The 18,935-nt window shown below is 34.3% G+C and overlaps 2 protein-coding genes across 2 annotated transcripts; both read right to left on the reverse strand.

The window, feature by feature from the left end:
* Positions 1 to 2,831: 2,831 nt before the first annotated feature.
* LOC136224535 (phospholipase A1-II 1-like) lies at positions 2,832 to 4,437 on the reverse strand. Its single transcript, XM_066012897.1, has 2 exons — positions 3,869 to 4,437; positions 2,832 to 3,783 (listed from the first exon to the last, which is right to left on the reverse strand). Exons 1-2 carry the CDS (start codon positions 4,418 to 4,420, stop codon positions 3,142 to 3,144), a joined length of 1,194 nt encoding a protein of 397 aa, XP_065868969.1. The 5' UTR covers positions 4,421 to 4,437; the 3' UTR covers positions 2,832 to 3,141.
* A 10,987-nt stretch (positions 4,438 to 15,424) lies between these two features.
* LOC136222583 (phospholipase A1-II 1-like) lies at positions 15,425 to 17,013 on the reverse strand. The gene is made up of 2 exons (XM_066010335.1): positions 16,462 to 17,013; positions 15,425 to 16,376 (listed from the first exon to the last, which is right to left on the reverse strand). The coding sequence occupies exons 1-2, from the start codon at positions 17,011 to 17,013 to the stop codon at positions 15,735 to 15,737; spliced, it is 1,194 nt and encodes a 397-aa protein (XP_065866407.1). The 3' UTR covers positions 15,425 to 15,734.
* Positions 17,014 to 18,935: the final 1,922 nt, after the last annotated feature.

Below are 18,935 nucleotides of genomic sequence, written 5' to 3' on the forward strand. Positions count from 1 at the left end.
CAAACTACTAGAAAAATAAGAGTTACACGCCAATTTAAGGAACCAACACTATTCAAAACGAAGCCCATCTCGACCGCCTAGGTCCCGTTCGAATTCGAGAATCTTCCCCGATTTTGTCTGATTAGTCCCTCTAGGCATTTTATTTTTGCTCCTTGCCGATTTTTAGCCGCTTGGGATCTGTCGACGTCGCCTAGACCGCCTAGACGCCGCCTAAGTGACGATGAAGAAAATCATTTTTTGTGTTGAATTTATTTTTTTCTTTATTATAATTTACTTTTGAGTTCTTTCAATGATATTGTTGTTGAAATGTTGATGTTTGTATAGTTTTAGAGATATATGTTCGAAATATAGATGATTTTCTATATTAAATAATTTATACTATTGTTTTTAGATATTATAATACATATTAATTGAATTTATATAATAATTTGTTGATTAACAAATAAAAAATACAGATCCGATTAATCCCCGGTTAATCTCCGACCAATCCTTGATTAATTCTTGAGGGCCATGTCCGTCTGACTAGCACGTAACGTTTTCTACAACCTTGGGAACCAAACATAAATCTGTCTCTAATTGAGGACTAAAGTTTTTCATTAACAATACTATTAATCACTAAGTACGTGAAAAGTCTTTGCCCACTCGGCACTTAATCTTAAAGACCTAATTTTATAGAAAACAATATGCCTTTATTTTTTAAGTGCAAAGTGTAACTTTTTTTTTTACCAAAAAGACAAAAGTGTTGTTACTACTTTTATCCCAACTCCTATTTACCTGTCCCAATCTTTCATCTTCCTCCTTTATAAGGGCAGCGAGCGGAGTTGGCAATAGTCTCATACTGATTCTGATTACTGGGTAGATTCACTTGCATCTTTTATTTCTAATGTACATCTCCAGGTTCATTAATGATAGTTTCTAGGCTTAATTGGAACCCAACCCCCTAAACTTATAACTTTTTTTCACCTGACCCCCTCAACTTAGGGGACAACCTCTCAACCCCATCAACTCTCCAAAAACATCATATACAACCTCTTACACCCATATGTTCGGTCAAAATATTGACCCGTGTAGAAAATGTGCTTGACTGTTGACCACACCAATGACATGTGTCATTTTTTTATTAAATTTTTTCATTGACACCCCTGCTCGGCGAGCAAGCCCATTTGTGCTCGGTGAGCAACTACCAGAGATGGATTTCGATCAGAATTCTTATGCAAGAATCCCAACTCCAATCAACTCGTAACACGTGGCATTTGTGTGGTCAGCAGTCAAGCGCGTTTTCCACACGGGTCAATATTTTGACCGAACATAGGAGTGTAAGAGGCTGTATGTGATGTTTTTGGAGAATTGAGGGGCTTGAGAGGTTGTCCCCTAAGTTGATGGGTCAGGTGAAAAAAAAGTTACAAGTTTAGGGGTTTGGGTGCCTATTAAGCCTAGTTTCTATCTATCTAAAAAAAGATAAACTCCTAAATCCATTTGGGCACAACAATAGTCATAAAAGTTTATGCTCATGTTTCTTTCAGCATTCAAAATTATGGTTCACCAAGTGGCTCTTTTGGCAGAGTTTCAATTTTTATTTATGTTTTTTTTTTCTTAACTTTTTTTTTGTTTGTTTTTCAGGTTTACCCCCATTTTCAGGTATTCCTTATTTTAGCTTCTTAATTTTTTTCATTTTTCATGGAAAACTTTATGGAATTTAGAGTTGCAAGTGCTCGACCCAGACTACAGTTAAGCATGCATCTTTATTTAATGTTGTGTATCTGTCCACAAGTCTCCGAACCACAGCTAGAACCTGCATCTAATATATATTATATTATAATCAGTCTCAATTTAGTGAATTTCGTTGGCCATACATAGTTTTCTCTTTCTTCAGGCCAGTGGTCATTTTATGTTAAATCGAGACAAGTTGGCAGTTCATCGTGGCTTCTGTGGCTCGAGGGGAATTGTGAAGGAAGTAATGATAAATAAGATTTATTGTCTAGATAGGATTACTTTATATGTGTAATTAGAATTCTTAGCATGCGTAGCATTTTCTTATTTATATTAGTCCTAGTTACTTGCCTATATGTATATATATGCTTGTGTATGATTTATTTAAGGGTTAATTCAAAAATAAAAAAAAATCAACGTGGTTTCACGTTTTTGCAGATGGATACCTGTAGCTTTTTCCTAACAAAACAAGCCATGTGGTTGGCCATTTTTTTTTATTTTGGGTTGACTTTACCAAATTTGGCTGATAACGAACTCGAAATGAAACTTTTCAAGAATTAAAATTGTTTAGTATCATATTTACTATGGAACCACATTTATTATTTTTCAAAATCGTTATTTTTGGAGTTTTCTCTTGCTAAACATTAACTTTCTATCTCATAAAAACAACAACACCTAAATGGACCCAAACCTAAAAAGTTGAAAAATTAAATGTCACATTATGTATATTTTGTTGTAAACTAACACAATGTCGAACCTTGGAGGGTTAGAGCTTGAATTTGAAGGCCTAGAAATACCCACGAGTACTTGTAACTCATTTGGTTTTCTTCAGGAACTTGTGTTTTGGGTATATCTTCTACTTTTATTTTCTGTGTTTTGATGTTTTTTATTATTTGATTATAACTGAATACTGACTAATAAGTGATATGTAATTCATGCGGATAAATTGATACAATAATTGGCATAGTTTGTAAAACAAAAACCGCATGTTTTACACAAATTAAAAAGACCTTTAATAGAACACAGTATAGTGTTTAGAAATGCTAAGTAGAAAGCAGAGCGAAATAGTACCATAATGATAATGAAATTGAGTGAAATACAAATTTAATTAGAAAGTATGGTAATGAATCTAGCGTGTTGAATAAGTTCTAGTAAGCATAAAACAACTTTTTCAATAATTTTGATAGGAGAAAGAAACTTGAGTTATTCTTAAAGGAGATAGTACAATGATAAATTACAAGATAAGAAACAGACACACACAGTCACAATCCTAAACCTTAAAAGGAAAAAGGGTTAGGAAAATAAAGAAAAAACACTTGAGAAATTGATGATTTAGAGTCCAAATTTAACTAGCATACACTTATATTTATTTGATAGATTAGGGGTATATGTGTAGTTTTTGGGTTAAATTTGGAGCTTATAGGTTTATAATTAAGAAAGAATTAGATCAGGAGGAGGAGGAGGAATGTAGTCATTGAGCTTCCAAAATCCATTCTCCATCTGAACCAAACCTTTATTGATAACAGAGGTCCACCAAGTGGGAGGCACCTTGTAAAGAGCATTCAAGAGATCATCATATTTGTTGACTAGTGCAACATCGAAATCAAATCCCAACTTGAAGTCATTTCCTTCTCCTTGGTAAGCAGCAATTCCATAGAAATGAAGGTTGAGATCATGCGACTGCACGTTGGTGTGTGTCTTTATGTCTGCTGAATTTTGGGTGTTAATGTAAAGCTGTACACCAACCTCTGAATATCTAGTGATGATTAAATCTGGAGGAAGATCAGGAACAATATCCTTATTATTTCGAATGCGCAACAGATGAAGATTAGGCAGGGAATTAAACAATTCCAGAAATGTTTTGTCTCCAACGCGGGGGCAACCATAAACAAAAGCAGTGACTGGATATACGACCGAAGTAGAACCAGATGGCTTGTTATATCCATTGAAAACTATGTCCATTGCATTCAGAGTTGCAAGTGCTCCACCCAAACTATGACCTACTACAGTTATGCTCACATCTTCATTTAATGCTGAGTATTTGTCCACAAGTCTCCGAACCACAGCTAGAACCTGTATCCAATATATACTATATTATAGTCAGTCTTATTTATTTATGTGAAAGTGAAAGTGAAAGTGAAATACAAATAATATATACCTGTTCTCTAGCACTGGTTTTACTGTAAACTGAATTTGCACTTTTGTCAGTGTAGACATTGAGAAAACCCTGATGTACCTTTGCATTATTACCAGGAAAAACCTCTGGAGCTGAAGTCTGACAAAAGTTAATATTTTTTAACCATTCAATTGGCAACCTTGTTCCCCTCCAACATATCAGGATGTCTCTCCTGCCTAAAACAAGCTTTCCTTCATCGGTTGCAACAGCAACATACCCCATAAATGCAGATTGTCTTTTTGCCCAATCTCCAATTTCGACTTCTGATCTTGCATAAAAGCAGTCACTCACTTCGTATTTGAATGGATTCCCAAGTTCTAGTCCTGCCCGAATGAACAGTTCCTCCGTAGGAAATAAGCATAGTCCATACCCATCAGATTGTTCCACGCCATTGAAACAATCATTCACCGCACTAATTCTTTCACCGTACTGAACAAGATACCGCCGGAGATTATCGTCGATAGGGTCTAAAAGACCATTCCAATTGTTTTCAATGCCGCTAAGTGCCTTCCATTTTGATGCTATGCACTCCATTATGATATGATATATGCTTTTAATTTGTTTTTCTCTGATCTTCCTTCTTATTTGCACATATATATAGGTATCAAAATTAGTATTTTAATCAACACCAGATAAGGATCCATTATTAGAAAAATTATATCAGTTTATGTTTATCCAAATTAATCTGGATGTTCAACAGCCTAATCAAATTCAGAAATGTGATTTACATGTTTTTATAACATCTGTACTGTAAATATATACTTTATAGTCTAGTTACTCTGAAAAATTAAGGATAATATTCATTATATATCAACATTAACCCTTTCTTCTTCTTGTTTAACGTTTACTTATTTTTTTATACTTTTATTTCTCGTCTCATACCCACCCACGTTTTTATTTCTTTTTCATCTTGTTAATCACTTTCCAATTCTTTATCATCCTAGCTTCCAATATTATATATCATTCATCTTATCTTTTTGGTAGATTAACCAAAGAAATTCTATATTAATTAACTAAGCCTATATATAATAGGGATCCGAATTAATTAATTAAGCCTATATACAATGAGCTAGAGATGAATTAATTAGTCCTCTCGGAATTGATTTAAGGGTCCCTGAATTTGGCTAATAGGATCAATTTTCTCCTAATTCAACTTTAAGCATCAATCTAACCCTTTAACTCGACACTTGATATCAAATTAGTCCAAATGACACGTGTCTAATAACTGCCAATCATATACTGACACGTGTCCTTTTCCGACTAATTTGATCTCAAGTGTCCAGTTCAAGGACCAATTTGATACCCAAACTCCATTAATTATTCCTACTAGTCAACTTAAATGGCCAAATTGTTTCTTAATTAGAACATTGAACTTATGATTTGATGGTTAAGTTCTTATTGCTTCTTTCAAAATTAGAACTTATGTTTTTAATTTTGATAGTTAAGTTCTTACGTTTTGATATGACTCCTTCAAAACTAGAATTACAATACCAACTTAGACCTTATTTCAGAATTAGAATGAGTGTACATGTTTCACAGATATTCAGAACCAATGTATAAAAGAGTTTAGGGAATGTGATTTTAAAAAAAAAACAAAATACTCCAGATATGAAATTAGGAATGAGCTTAGGGTTTATAACTTTAAATCTTTAGATTTTCAATTGTATTTAAATTTGTGAATGTTTTGCTAAATAGGTGACATGTTTATTATATATTTATGTTTTGTTTAATTGATTTATTTATTTATTATTAACGAGTATGGGTACCTCGGAATTAAATGAGACAAAATGGATCCAAAATGTGCATCTGTTAGGGTAATGGGAAAAGAATAAATATAATAACAGCGTAACTGTACGAGAATAACCTTGCTTACACATAAGTATGATTAACACAGGGTATATATATATTAAAAATAAAATATTTGATTTGTGAATATATATAAAATTATAAAGCATTATTAAGTCTAGTTATATCATTATAACTAAACTTTTTTTAGAACAACTTTGAAATATATTTATTATATATATAAAAGTTTAATGCCAGAAATATATATTTAACACTGACAAAATTATATATATAGGGAATAAAGTCTAATGTGAGAAATATATATTTAACACTGATAAATTTTCTATCATTTCAATCCAATTCGGTTATCGGTCCAATTCTAGATAAATTTCTATCAATGTTTTTAATGTCAAATGTTCAATTCCGTCCAGTTCTTTGAAAAAAGTCAATGGTTCGGGTTGATCCTATATATTGACTCATGAACATCGTTTTTTGGAGAAAGCATAATCAACTTCGATTTTGTCATTTTCCGGCAAGATATATGTATTCAAATGAGGATTTGGACTCTTAGGGTTGCAGGGATTATGTTGGTATACTCGGTTTCTTCGTATGTCAAAGTTGAATTCTCCCGAATCAATTGTATTCCCGACGAGGTACAAAAACAATGTAGAAGATTCCTGAAATTATTTTTAAAGTATGTTAGAGTAGAAGAACTAAAACTGAAAATTGTCGAGGGCTAAATATATAATTTTGACGGGCTAATTAGTTTATGGAATACAAAATAAAGAGTCAAGGCACAAAATACATGGTATAAAAAAAAATAAGGACTTGACTATATTTTTTCAGACACTCAACATCTCAAAAATGAGACCTCCTTATATAAAAAATCCAATACAATATTTCTTGTACAAACCCATACAAAACCCATAAAAAACCCATACATAGACTTTGACACATACATTACACCCATACCTTGACTTTGAATACAACTATTTAATTCTTTCTTTTCACATGCTTTTGTTTTATTTATTTTATTTATTGTTATTTTTTATATCAAAAATTAAGTTTATTATTTTGTATTATTATTATTTTAACATGCTCCATTAAACTTAATTTTTCGTGACTCCCAATTGAGCTCTCAGTTGACTGAACACGTCATGTTTTAGCGGCTTCGTGAAAATATCTGCAATTTGATCTTGAGTTTTCACGTACTCAGCTTTACCTCCTTTTGCTCAATGCATTCCCGAATAAAATGATACCTCGTATCAATGTGCTTACTTCGATCATGAAACACTGGATTTTTCGCTAATGCCAGTGCAGATTTATTATCAATAAAAATCTCTGTTGGATCATTTTGACTCATCTGAAATTCTTTTAGAAATTTCCGGAGCCAAATCGCATGACACACACAAGATGTTGCAGCTACATATTCAGCTTCGCAGGTAGATAACGTCACGATCAGTTGCTTTTTTGAACTCCATGTGAATGCAGTATCACCCAGAAAAAATACAAAACCAGTTGTACTTTTTCGGTCATCCTTGTCATCGGCCCAGTCACTATCACTGTATCCAACTAATTTGAAATCATCAGATTTTGAATAAAGTAAACCCAAATTAGTTGTACCTTTAATATAACGGAGAATTCTTTTTGCTGCGTTCCAATGTGACACCGTTGGGGCTTCCATGTATCGACTTACTAAGCCGACTGCATAAAGAATATCTGGTCTCGTACATGTCAAGTATCTGAGACTTCCGGCCAAGCTTCGGAATAATATCGGGTTGACTCTGTCTCCACCTTCATCTTTTGTCAACTTGATTCCACATTTGACTAGCGTGCTGACAGAATTACAATTTTCCATCTTGAACTTCTTTAAGATCTCCTTCGCAAAACCACCTTGAGAAATAAAAATTCCGCCGTCATTCTGCTTCACTTCAATGCCAAGATAATATGACATTAGACCAATGTCAGTCATCTCGAACTCACGAGACATTGTCTTCTTGAACTCTTCAAACATCTTAGGATTGTTCCCTGTAAAAATGAGATCATCCACATACAAACAAACAAGTAACATATCTCCATTTTTCACCTTTGCATACATGGCATATTCATGTGGGCATTTGACAAAACCATTTTCTTAAAAATATTTGTCAATGCGACTGTTCCAGGCCCGTGATGCTTGCTTAAGACCATAAAGTGCCTTTTTCAATTTTAGCACTTTGTTTTCTTGACCTTTCATAACATACCCAGGTGGTTGCTGGATATAAATTTCCTCTTCCAGATATCCGTTGAGAAATGCAGATTTCACGTCCATTTGATGGATTCTCCACCCGTGTTGAGCAGCTACAGAAATTATCAGTCTGATACTCTCCATTCTGGCAACAGGAGCAAAAACTTCATTGTAGTCAATTCCGGGTCGTTGACTGAACCCTTTTGCCACCAGTCTTGCTTTATGTCGGACGATTTCACCGTTTGCATCTTTCTTTGCTTTGAAAACCCATTTAACTCCAATGGGTTTTTGACCGACCAGAAGTGATGTCAGCTCCCATGTTTTATTTTTCTCGATCAAATGAATCTCCTCTTCCATGGCTTTTCTCCATTTTTCATCTTTCATTGCTTCTTCTGGATCTGTTGGTTCATCATTAACAAAATGATAATAAAGTGTTAATTCATCATCGAGATTTCTTGTTACATCATAGAGATCTTTAATAGGTATGAATTTTTTAGGCTTTCCGGGCGGATGTTTATCTGAACTGTCTTCATTACTCGAGGACGAACTCGAACTAGATGAGCTTACTGATGTCGAATTGGTTGCTGGTGTTGTGGCTGCGACTGTGGCTGGTTCTTCCTGATCATTGTCTTCATCCATAAAAGGATAAAAACTGTAGCATAATGATCTCTATGAGGAGTTTGATCCCAAACACCGACAGTTGGCGATCTGTTCAACAGGTAGACAGCACAGTCCACTGCTTCGGCCCATAACTCCTTCGGTAAATTTTTGCTTTTTAACATGCTCCTCACCATGTTGAGCACCGTTCTGTTCTTTCTTTCTACTACGCCATTTTGCCGAGGTGATCTGGGGACTCAAAGGAAATGACGGATTCCATGATCTTCACAAAATTGCTTGAAAGAGATGGACATGTATTCACCACCTCTGTCTGATCTGAGTTCCTTAATAGAATGACCACTTTCTTTCTCCACTTGGACTTTCAATTTTTTAAATGTCTCAAAAACTTCTGTTTTTTCCTTCAAAAAATACACCCAGGTTTTTCTACTATAATCATCAATGAAAAGTAGAAAATATTTATTTTTTCCCAGGGACTGTGGAGTGATCGGTCCACACACGTCTGTGTGAACTAGCTCAAGTGGCGCATTTGCTCTTGACATGGACTCCTTTGGAAAACTGGTTCTGAATTGTTTTCCAACAAGACATCCTTGACACAGTTGATGAGGCTGGTCAATGTGAGGCAATCCGTTTACCATCTGCTTCTGTCCCAACATCTTCAGTCCTCCAAAATTGAGATGTCCGTACCGTAAATGCCAAAGCCAGGGGGGACTTTGCACACGAGCTTTCAAACATTTGGCCACGTCCGTCTGAATGTTAATTGTGAACATTCTGTTTCTCGCCATGGGTACTCGTGCAATCAGCTCCTTTTTCTCATTCAACAGGAGTAGTTTCCGGTCCACCATGTGAACTTCATAATTTTTCTCGAGTAACTGTCCCAAACTCAAAATATTTCTTTTCATGTTAGAAACATAATAAACATTATCAATAAACTGGTGAGCGCCATTTTTGAGCCGAATAAGAATGGTTCCTTTGCCTGTAATAGGAACCTTAGAGGAATCTCCAAATACAACATTACCGCGAATGGATTCATAGAGCTCCACGAACATCTCCTTGTCACCACACATATGGTTACTTGCCGCATTGTCAAGATACCAGATATTATTTTCGCGATTTTCTTCACCTTCGTAGGTAAGTAACACTGTGCCAGTTACTTCCTCATCTTGAATATTATTGACAGTCTCCTCTACCTCCTTAGGCGGACTCCAACATTCCATCGCGTAGTGACCATACTTAGAGCAATTGTAACATTGAATGTTGGACTTGTCGCGTCCTTCATTCGGCCTCTAGTTTCCTCTTCCTTGACCGTGTCCTCGGCCTCTTCCTCTGCCTCTGGTGAATTGAGTGCTTCTGTCATTGTTGCTATTGCTGTTTTCATTTCTGCCTTGACTTCTGCCACGTCCTCGTCCTCTACCATTTCCTCCTCGACCTCTTCCGCGTCCTCTGTCGGAATGACTACTTTCGCCATTTTTAAACACAGCCTTTGTTGCTAAGACTTGTTCTGCGGAATCTTCTCTTCGTTTCTCAAACTGCTCCTCTCGTGCTTGTAGTGACCCTACAACTTCATCAACGGACATTTCGCTGATGTCTCTGGACTCCTCCATAGCCACCACTATGTAATCAAATTTTGGTAGTAGTGATCGCATAATTTTTTCAACAATTCTGGACTCTTCAATTTTTTCTCCATACTGCCGCATCTGATTTATGACAGATTTTACTCGGGATGAGTAATCACTAATGACCTCCGTCTCTTTCATCCTCATCGTCTCAAATTCTCCTCTCAGCATCTGCAAACGAACTTTTTTAACTTTCTCCTCCCCTCGAAGAGAAACTCGTAGGATTTCCCACGCTTGTTTGGCGGTTGTAGCTTCAGCTACTTTCTCGAACATTAATTCATCCAAACCTTGATGGATGAGAGTAAGCGGCTTTTGATCGCTTTTGCGATTTTTTTGCAAAGTATCTTTTTCTGCCTATGACAATGCTGCCTCGTTGGACGGGACTACGTAGCCTTTTTCAACAATGTCCCAGACATCTTGACATCCGAGTAACGCCTTCATTCGAATACACCAACTTGAATAATTGGTTTTGGTGAGCTGAGGGTATTGATAAGGAAGTTTAAGACCGTCTCACATTTTTATAGGGTCTTTTTTGCGGAAGACTGACTCTCGTAACGTGGCTCTGATACCATTTTGTTAGAGTAGAAGAACTAAAACTGAAAATTGTCGAGGGCTAAATATATAATTTAGACGGCCTAATTAGTTTATGGAATACAAAATAAAGAGTCAAGGCACAAAATACATGGTATAAAAAAAAAATAAGGACTTGGACTATATTTTTTCGGACACTCAACATCTAAAAAATGAGACCTCCATATATAAAAAATCCAATAAATTATTTCTTGGACAAACCCATACAAAACCCATACATAGACTTTGACACATACAACACACTCATACCTTGACTTTGAATACAACTATTTAATTCTTTCTTTTCACATGCTTTTGTTTTATTTATTTTTATTTTTTATATCAAAAATTAAGTTTATTATTTTTTATTATTATTATTTTAACAAAGTATTCTAAAGAATTTTTAGAATAACTTTTTAATTCTTGATTTTTGGCGATATTCTAAATGGATTAATTTCTAAAACTTAAGGAAGTACACTAATTGGTTTTTTTTTTAATTCACTTAAATACAATTGTAATGTAGTCTTTGGTGTTTAATTTATACTGATCATACTCGTTTATGTTGAATAACAATGACGTTAGTTACATATTGAATTAAATTAAGTTAAACTTTCTTATTTGAGCTTTGAGTAAATTAATTGTGTTGATAAATTTGAAATATTGAAATTATAATTTATTCATTATTTTGAAAGGAGTGTATATAATTATATATTTTAAAATGGAGTGGTTTGTTTAGTGGAAAGTAAATTATCTTAATTGTTGGAGCAAAATTCAGGTGGTTGATCCTAGTATCAAATGTAAGAGTACGATATATATTATTTGTGACGAAGGGTTATTAAAATTTTCTATATACTTTTTCGGGTAAAACACTACAAGAAACAAGCTTTTGTTGGGAAAATTTTCCCCACAAAAATCTTAATTTCGCCACTAAAGGTTTTGTGAAATGAAAACTTCAACAAAATAAACACGGATATTATGGCAAAACAACTACCAAAAGGAATCAAAATAAACATATACTGAACCAAGCCGTATAAATCCTTGATGAAGGGCACGACCAGAAGAAGACCGGGGCTGAGCATCACCAAACTGAGTTAGAGACCGACAAACCATTATTAGCGAGTGTAACAGCAACACAAAATGTGAATTCCACAAACTGCCTCATCGTGCAAAGGATCAAGGGGTGTACCCATTCCTGATTAATATCTCAAGGAACTGAAGTGGACTTCGTCCTAAAAAGACACAACCTAGCAGAATCAACTTCGAGTCGTAGACGATGCCAACCATTACTCCAAGCTTTCTTAATAGCAAAGGTAACACCCTTAAGCCCAGTTTAGAAAGAAAACGATTATGGAATAGAAAAGACAAACGCGCCATGAGAAAAACCCTTATAGCATTATCAAAAATTGGTGTCGGAGCAGCTGAACAAGGGCCCTCACAATGAAAAACCAAATGTATTTAACGTCATCCAGAAAAAGAGGCACACTAATGAGCCACAACGATGCAAGGCGCCTTGGGAGGACGACCCGACAGAAAAAACTGTGAAATAATATGTTGTTCAAGCTAGATTGTTTAATGGTCTTCAAATAATGAAATCTGACTCCGTAATCATACACCAAAGGGATCGAAGCGAACATAAAATTCTCAGAGTATGATTGTGGAAGAAAGCTTCATTTTGAAGATGTCACAAAAGTCAAAATTGTGCTAACAATGGCAGACGACGACAAAACGCTTTATTGGGAACTGGAAGTATGATGTGTAGCACTAATCTAACATATTTAAATGCTTGCCAAAGAGTCTAGAGATGGCTTTCTAGATCTCAATTGTGAAATTCCAGTGCTGAAAGGGATGACCAAAGGACTCGTTCGAGGCGCAACAAAGAGATTAGCTACGAGTAACAAACTACTAGAAAAATAAGAGTTACACGCCAATTTAAGGAACCAACACTATTCAAAACGAAGCCCATCTCGACCGCCTAGGTCCCGCTCGAATTCGAGAATCTTCCCCGATTTTGTCTGATTAGTCCCTCTAGGCATTTTTTTTTTGCTCCTTGCCGATTTTTAGCCGCTTGGGATCTGTCGACGTCGCCTAGACCGCCTAGACGCCGCCTAAGTGACGATGAAGAAAATCATTTTTTGTGTTGAATTTATTTTTTTCTTTATTATAATTTACTTTTGAGTTCTTTCAATGATATTGTTGTTGAAATGTTGATGTTTGTATAGTTTTAGAGATATATGTTCGAAATATAGATGATTTTCTATATTAAATAATTTATACTATTGTTTTTAGATATTATAATACATATTAATTGAATTTATATAATAATTTGTTGATTAACAAATAAAAAATACAGATCCGATTAATCCCCGGTTAATCTCCGACCAATCCTTGATTAATTCTTGAGGGCCATGTCCGTCTGACTAGCACGTAACGTTTTCTACAACCTTGGGAACCAAACATAAATCTGTCTCTAATTGAGGACTAAAGTTTTTCATTAACAATACTATTAATCACTAAGTACGTGAAAAGTCTTTGCCCACTCGGCACTTAATCTTAAAGACCTAATTTTATAGAAAACAATATGCCTTTATTTTTTAAGTGCAAAGTGTAACTTTTTTTTTACCAAAAAGACAAAAGTGTTGTTACTACTTTTATCCCAACTCCTATTTACCTGTCCCAATCTTTCATCTTCCTCCTTTATAAGGGCAGCGAGCGGAGTTGGCAATAGTCTCATACTGATTCTGATTACTGGGTAGATTCACTTGCATCTTTTATTTCTAATGTACATCTCCAGGTTCATTAATGATAGTTTCTAGGCTTAATTGGAACCCAACCCCCTAAACTTATAACTTTTTTTCACCTGACCCCCTCAACTTAGGGGACAACCTCTCAACCCCATCAACTCTCCAAAAACATCATATACAACCTCTTACACCCATATGTTCGGTCAAAATATTGACCCGTGTAGAAAATGTGCTTGACTGTTGACCACACCAATGACATGTGTCATTTTTTTATTAAATTTTTTCATTGACACCCCTGCTCGGCGAGCAAGCCCATTTGTGCTCGGTGAGCAACTACCAGAGATGGATTTCGATCAGAATTCTTATGCAAGAATCCCAACTCCAATCAACTCGTAACACGTGGCATTTGTGTGGTCAGCAGTCAAGCGCGTTTTCCACACGGGTCAATATTTTGACCGAACATAGGAGTGTAAGAGGCTGTATGTGATGTTTTTGGAGAATTGAGGGGCTTGAGAGGTTGTCCCCTAAGTTGATGGGTCAGGTGAAAAAAAAGTTACAAGTTTAGGGGTTTGGGTGCCTATTAAGCCTAGTTTCTATCTATCTAAAAAAAGATAAACTCCTAAATCCATTTGGGCACAACAATAGTCATAAAAGTTTATGCTCATGTTTCTTTCAGCATTCAAAATTATGGTTCACCAAGTGGCTCTTTTGGCAGAGTTTCAATTTTTATTTATGTTTTTTTTTTCTTAACTTTTTTTTTGTTTGTTTTTCAGGTTTACCCCCATTTTCAGGTATTCCTTATTTTAGCTTCTTAATTTTTTTCATTTTTCATGGAAAACTTTATGGAATTTAGAGTTGCAAGTGCTCGACCCAGACTACAGTTAAGCATGCATCTTTATTTAATGTTGTGTATCTGTCCACAAGTCTCCGAACCACAGCTAGAACCTGCATCTAATATATATTATATTATAATCAGTCTCAATTTAGTGAATTTCGTTGGCCATACATAGTTTTCTCTTTCTTCAGGCCAGTGGTCATTTTATGTTAAATCGAGACAAGTTGGCAGTTCATCGTGGCTTCTGTGGCTCGAGGGGAATTGTGAAGGAAGTAATGATAAATAAGATTTATTGTCTAGATAGGATTACTTTATATGTGTAATTAGAATTCTTAGCATGCGTAGCATTTTCTTATTTATATTAGTCCTAGTTACTTGCCTATATGTATATATATGCTTGTGTATGATTTATTTAAGGGTTAATTCAAAAATAAAAAAAAATCAACGTGGTTTCACGTTTTTGCAGATGGATACCTGTAGCTTTTTCCTAACAAAACAAGCCATGTGGTTGGCCATTTTTTTTTATTTTGGGTTGACTTTACCAAATTTGGCTGATAACGAACTCGAAATGAAACTTTTCAAGAATTAAAATTGTTTAGTATCATATTTACTATGGAACCACATTTATTATTTTTCAAAATCGTTATTTTTGGAGTTTTCTCTTGCTAAACATTAACTTTCTATCTCATAAAAACAACAACACCTAAATGGACCCAAACCTAAAAAGTTGAAAAATTAAATGTCACATTATGTATATTTTGTTGTAAATTAACACAATGTCGAACCTTGGAGGGTTAGAGCTTGAATTTGAAGGCCTAGAAATACCCACGAGTACTTGTAACTCATTTGGTTTTCTTCAGGAACTTGTGTTTTGGGTATATCTTCTACTTTTATTTTCTGTGTTTTGATGTTTTTTATTATTTGATTATAACTGAATACTGACTAATAAGTGATATGTAATTCATGCGGATAAATTGATACAATAATTGGCATAGTTTGTAAAACAAAAACCGCATGTTTTACACAAATTAAAAAGACCTTTAATAGAACACAGTATAGTGTTTAGAAATGCTAAGTAGAAAGCAGAGCCAAATAGTACCATAATGATAATGAAATTGAGTGAAATACAAATTTAATTAGAAAGTATGGTAATGAATCTAGCGTGTTGAATAAGTTCTAGTAAGCATAAAACAACTTTTTCAATAATTTTGATAGGAGAAAGAAACTTGAGTTATTCTTAAAGGAGATAGTACAATGATAAATTACAAGATAAGAAACAGACACACACAGTCACAATCCTAAACCTTAAAAGGAAAAAGGGTTAGGAAAATAAAGAAAAAACACTTGAGAAATTGATGATTTAGAGTCCAAATTTAACTAGCATACACTTATATTTATTTGATAGATTAGGGGTATATGTGTAGTTTTTGGGTTAAATTTGGAGCTTATAGGTTTATAATTAAGAAAGAATTAGATCAGGAGGAGGAGGAGGAATGTAGTCATTGAGCTTCCAAAATCCATTCTCCATCTGAACCAAACCTTTATTGATAACAGAGGTCCACCAAGTGGGAGGCACCTTGTAAAGAGCATTCAAGAGATCATCATATTTGTTGACTAGTGCAACATCGAAATCAAATCCCAACTTGAAGTCATTTCCTTCTCCTTGGTAAGCAGCAATTCCATAGAAATGAAGGTTGAGATCATGCGACTGCACGTTGGTGTGTGTCTTTATGTCTGCTGAATTTTGGGTGTTAATGTAAAGCTGTACACCAACCTCTGAATATCTAGTGATAATTAAATCTGGAGGAAGATCAGGAACAATATCCTTATTATTTCGAATGCGCAACAGATGAAGATTAGGCAGGGAATTAAACAATTCCAGAAATGTTTTGTCTCCAACGCGGGGGCAACCATAAACAAAAGCAGTGACTGGATATACGACCGAAGTAGAACCAGATGGCTTGTTATATCCATTGAAAACTATGTCCATTGCATTCAGAGTTGCAAGTGCTCCACCCAAACTATGACCTACTACAGTTATGCTCACATCTTCATTTAATGCTGAGTATTTGTCCACAAGTCTCCGAACCACAGCTAGAACCTGTATCCAATATATACTATATTATAGTCAGTCTTATTTATTTATGTGAAAGTGAAAGTGAAAGTGAAATACAAATAATATATACCTGTTCTCTAGCACTGGTTTTACTGTAAACTGAATTTGCACTTTTGTCAGTGTAGACATTGAGAAAACCCTGATGTACCTTTGCATTATTACTAGGAAAAACCTCTGGAGCTGAAGTCTGACAAAAGTTAATATTTTTTAACCATTCAATTGGCAACCTTGTTCCCCTCCAACATATCAGGATGTCTCTCCTGCCTAAAACAAGCTTTCCTTCATCGGTTGCAACAGCAACATACCCCATAAATGCAGATTGTCTTTTTGCCCAATCTCCAATTTCGACTTCTGATCTTGCATAAAAGCAGTCACTCACTTCGTATTTGAATGGATTCCCAAGTTCTAGTCCTGCCCGAATGAACAGTTCCTCCGTAGGAAATAAGCATAGTCCATACCCATCAGATTGTTCCACGCCATTGAAACAATCATTCACCGCACTAATTCTTTCACCGTACTGAACAAGATACCGCCGGAGATTATCGTCGATAGGGTCTAAAAGACCATTCCAATTGTTTTCAATGCCGCTAAGTGCCTTCCATTTTGATGCTATGCACTCCATTATGATATGATATATGCTTTTAATTTGTTTTTCTCTGATCTTCCTTCTTATTTGCACATATATATAGGTATCAAAATTAGTATTTTAATCAACACCAGATAAGGATCCATTATTAGAAAAATTATATCAGTTTATGTTTATCCAAATTAATCTGGATGTTCAACAGCCTAATCAAATTCAGAAATGTGATTTACATGTTTTTATAACATCTGTACTGTAAATATATACTTTATAGTCTAGTTACTCTGAAAAATTAAGGATAATATTCATTATATATCAACATTAACCCTTTCTTCTTCTTGTTTAACGTTTACTTATTTTTTTATACTTTTATTTCTCGTCTCATACCCACCCACGTTTTTATTTCTTTTTCATCTTGTTAATCACTTTCCAATTCTTTATCATCCTAGCTTCCAATATTATATATCATTCATCTTATCTTTTTGGTAGATTAACCAAAGAAATTCTATATTAATTAACTAAGCCTATATATAATAGGGATCCGAATTAATTAATTAAGCCTATATACAATGAGCTAGAGATGAATTAATTAGTCCTCTCGGAATTGATTTAAGGGTCCCTGAATTTGGCTAATAGGATCAATTTTCTCCTAATTCAACTTTAAGCATCAATCTAACCCTTTAACTCGACACTTGATATCAAATTAGTCCAAATGACACGTGTCTAATAACTGCCAATCATATACTGACACGTGTCCTTTTCCGACTAATTTGATCTCAAGTGTCCAGTTCAAGGACCAATTTGATACCCAAACTCCATTAATTATTCCTACTAGTCAACTTAAATGGCCAAATTGTTTCTTAATTAGAACATTGAACTTATGATTTGATAGTTAAGTTCTTATTGCTTCTTTCAAAATTAGAACTTATGTTTTTAATTTTGATAGTTAAGTTCTTACGTTTTGATATGACTCCTTCAAAACTAGAATTACAATACCAACTTAGACCTTATTTCAGAATTAGAATGAGTGTACATGTTTCACAGATATTCAGAACCAATGTATAAAAGAGTTTAGGGAATGTGATTTTAAAAAAAAAACAAAATACTCCAGATATGAAATTAGGAATGAGCTTAGGGTTTATAACTTTAAATCTTTAGATTTTCAATTGTATTTAAATTTGTGAATGTTTTGCTAAATAGGTGACATGTTTATTATATATTTATGTTTTGTTTAATTGATTTATTTATTTATTATTAACGAGTATGGGTACCTCGGAATTAAATGAGACAAAATGGATCCAAAATGTGCATCTGTTAGGGTAATGGGAAAAGAATAAATATAATAACAGCGTAACTGTACGAGAATAACCTTGCTTACACATAAGTATGATTAACACAGGGTATATATATATTAAAAATAAAATATTTGATTTGTGAATATATATAAAATTATAAAGCATTATTAAGTCTGGTTATATCATTATAACTAAACTTTTTTTAGAACAACTTTGAAATATATTTATTATATATATAAAAGTTTAATGCCAGAAATATATATTTAACACTGACAAAATTATATATATAGGGAATAAAGTCTAATGTGAGAAATATATATTTAACACTGATAAATTTTCTATCATTTCAATCCAATTCGGTTATCGGTCCAATTCTAGATAAATTTCTATCAATGTTTTTAATGTCAAATGTTCAATTCCGTCCAGTTCTTTGAAAAAAGTCAATGGTTCGGGTTGATCCTATATATTGACTCATGAACATCGTTTTTTGGAGAAAGCATAATCAACTTCGATTTTGTCATTTTCCGGCAAGATATATGTATTCAAATGAGGATTTGGACTCTTAGGGTTGCAGGGATTATGTTGGTATACTCGGTTTCTTCGTATGTCAAAGTTGAATTCTCCCGAATCAATTGTATTCCCGACGAGGTACAAAAACAATGTAGA

Source organism: Euphorbia lathyris, chromosome 3 (genome assembly GCF_963576675.1).
Source record: "Euphorbia lathyris chromosome 3, ddEupLath1.1, whole genome shotgun sequence".
Classification (NCBI taxonomy): Eukaryota; Viridiplantae; Streptophyta; class Magnoliopsida; order Malpighiales; family Euphorbiaceae; genus Euphorbia; species Euphorbia lathyris.

Coding starts and splice junctions, on each gene's coding strand:
- LOC136224535 (XM_066012897.1), bottom strand. CDS start 4,420: ATGGAGTGCATAGCATCAAAATGGAAGGCACTTAGCGGCATTGAAAAC. Junction 3,784..3,868: donor AAACCAGTGCTAGAGAACAG/GTATATATTATT, acceptor TATTGGATACAG/GTTCTAGCTGTGGTTCGGAG.
- LOC136222583 (XM_066010335.1), bottom strand. CDS start 17,013: ATGGAGTGCATAGCATCAAAATGGAAGGCACTTAGCGGCATTGAAAAC. Junction 16,377..16,461: donor AAACCAGTGCTAGAGAACAG/GTATATATTATT, acceptor TATTGGATACAG/GTTCTAGCTGTGGTTCGGAG.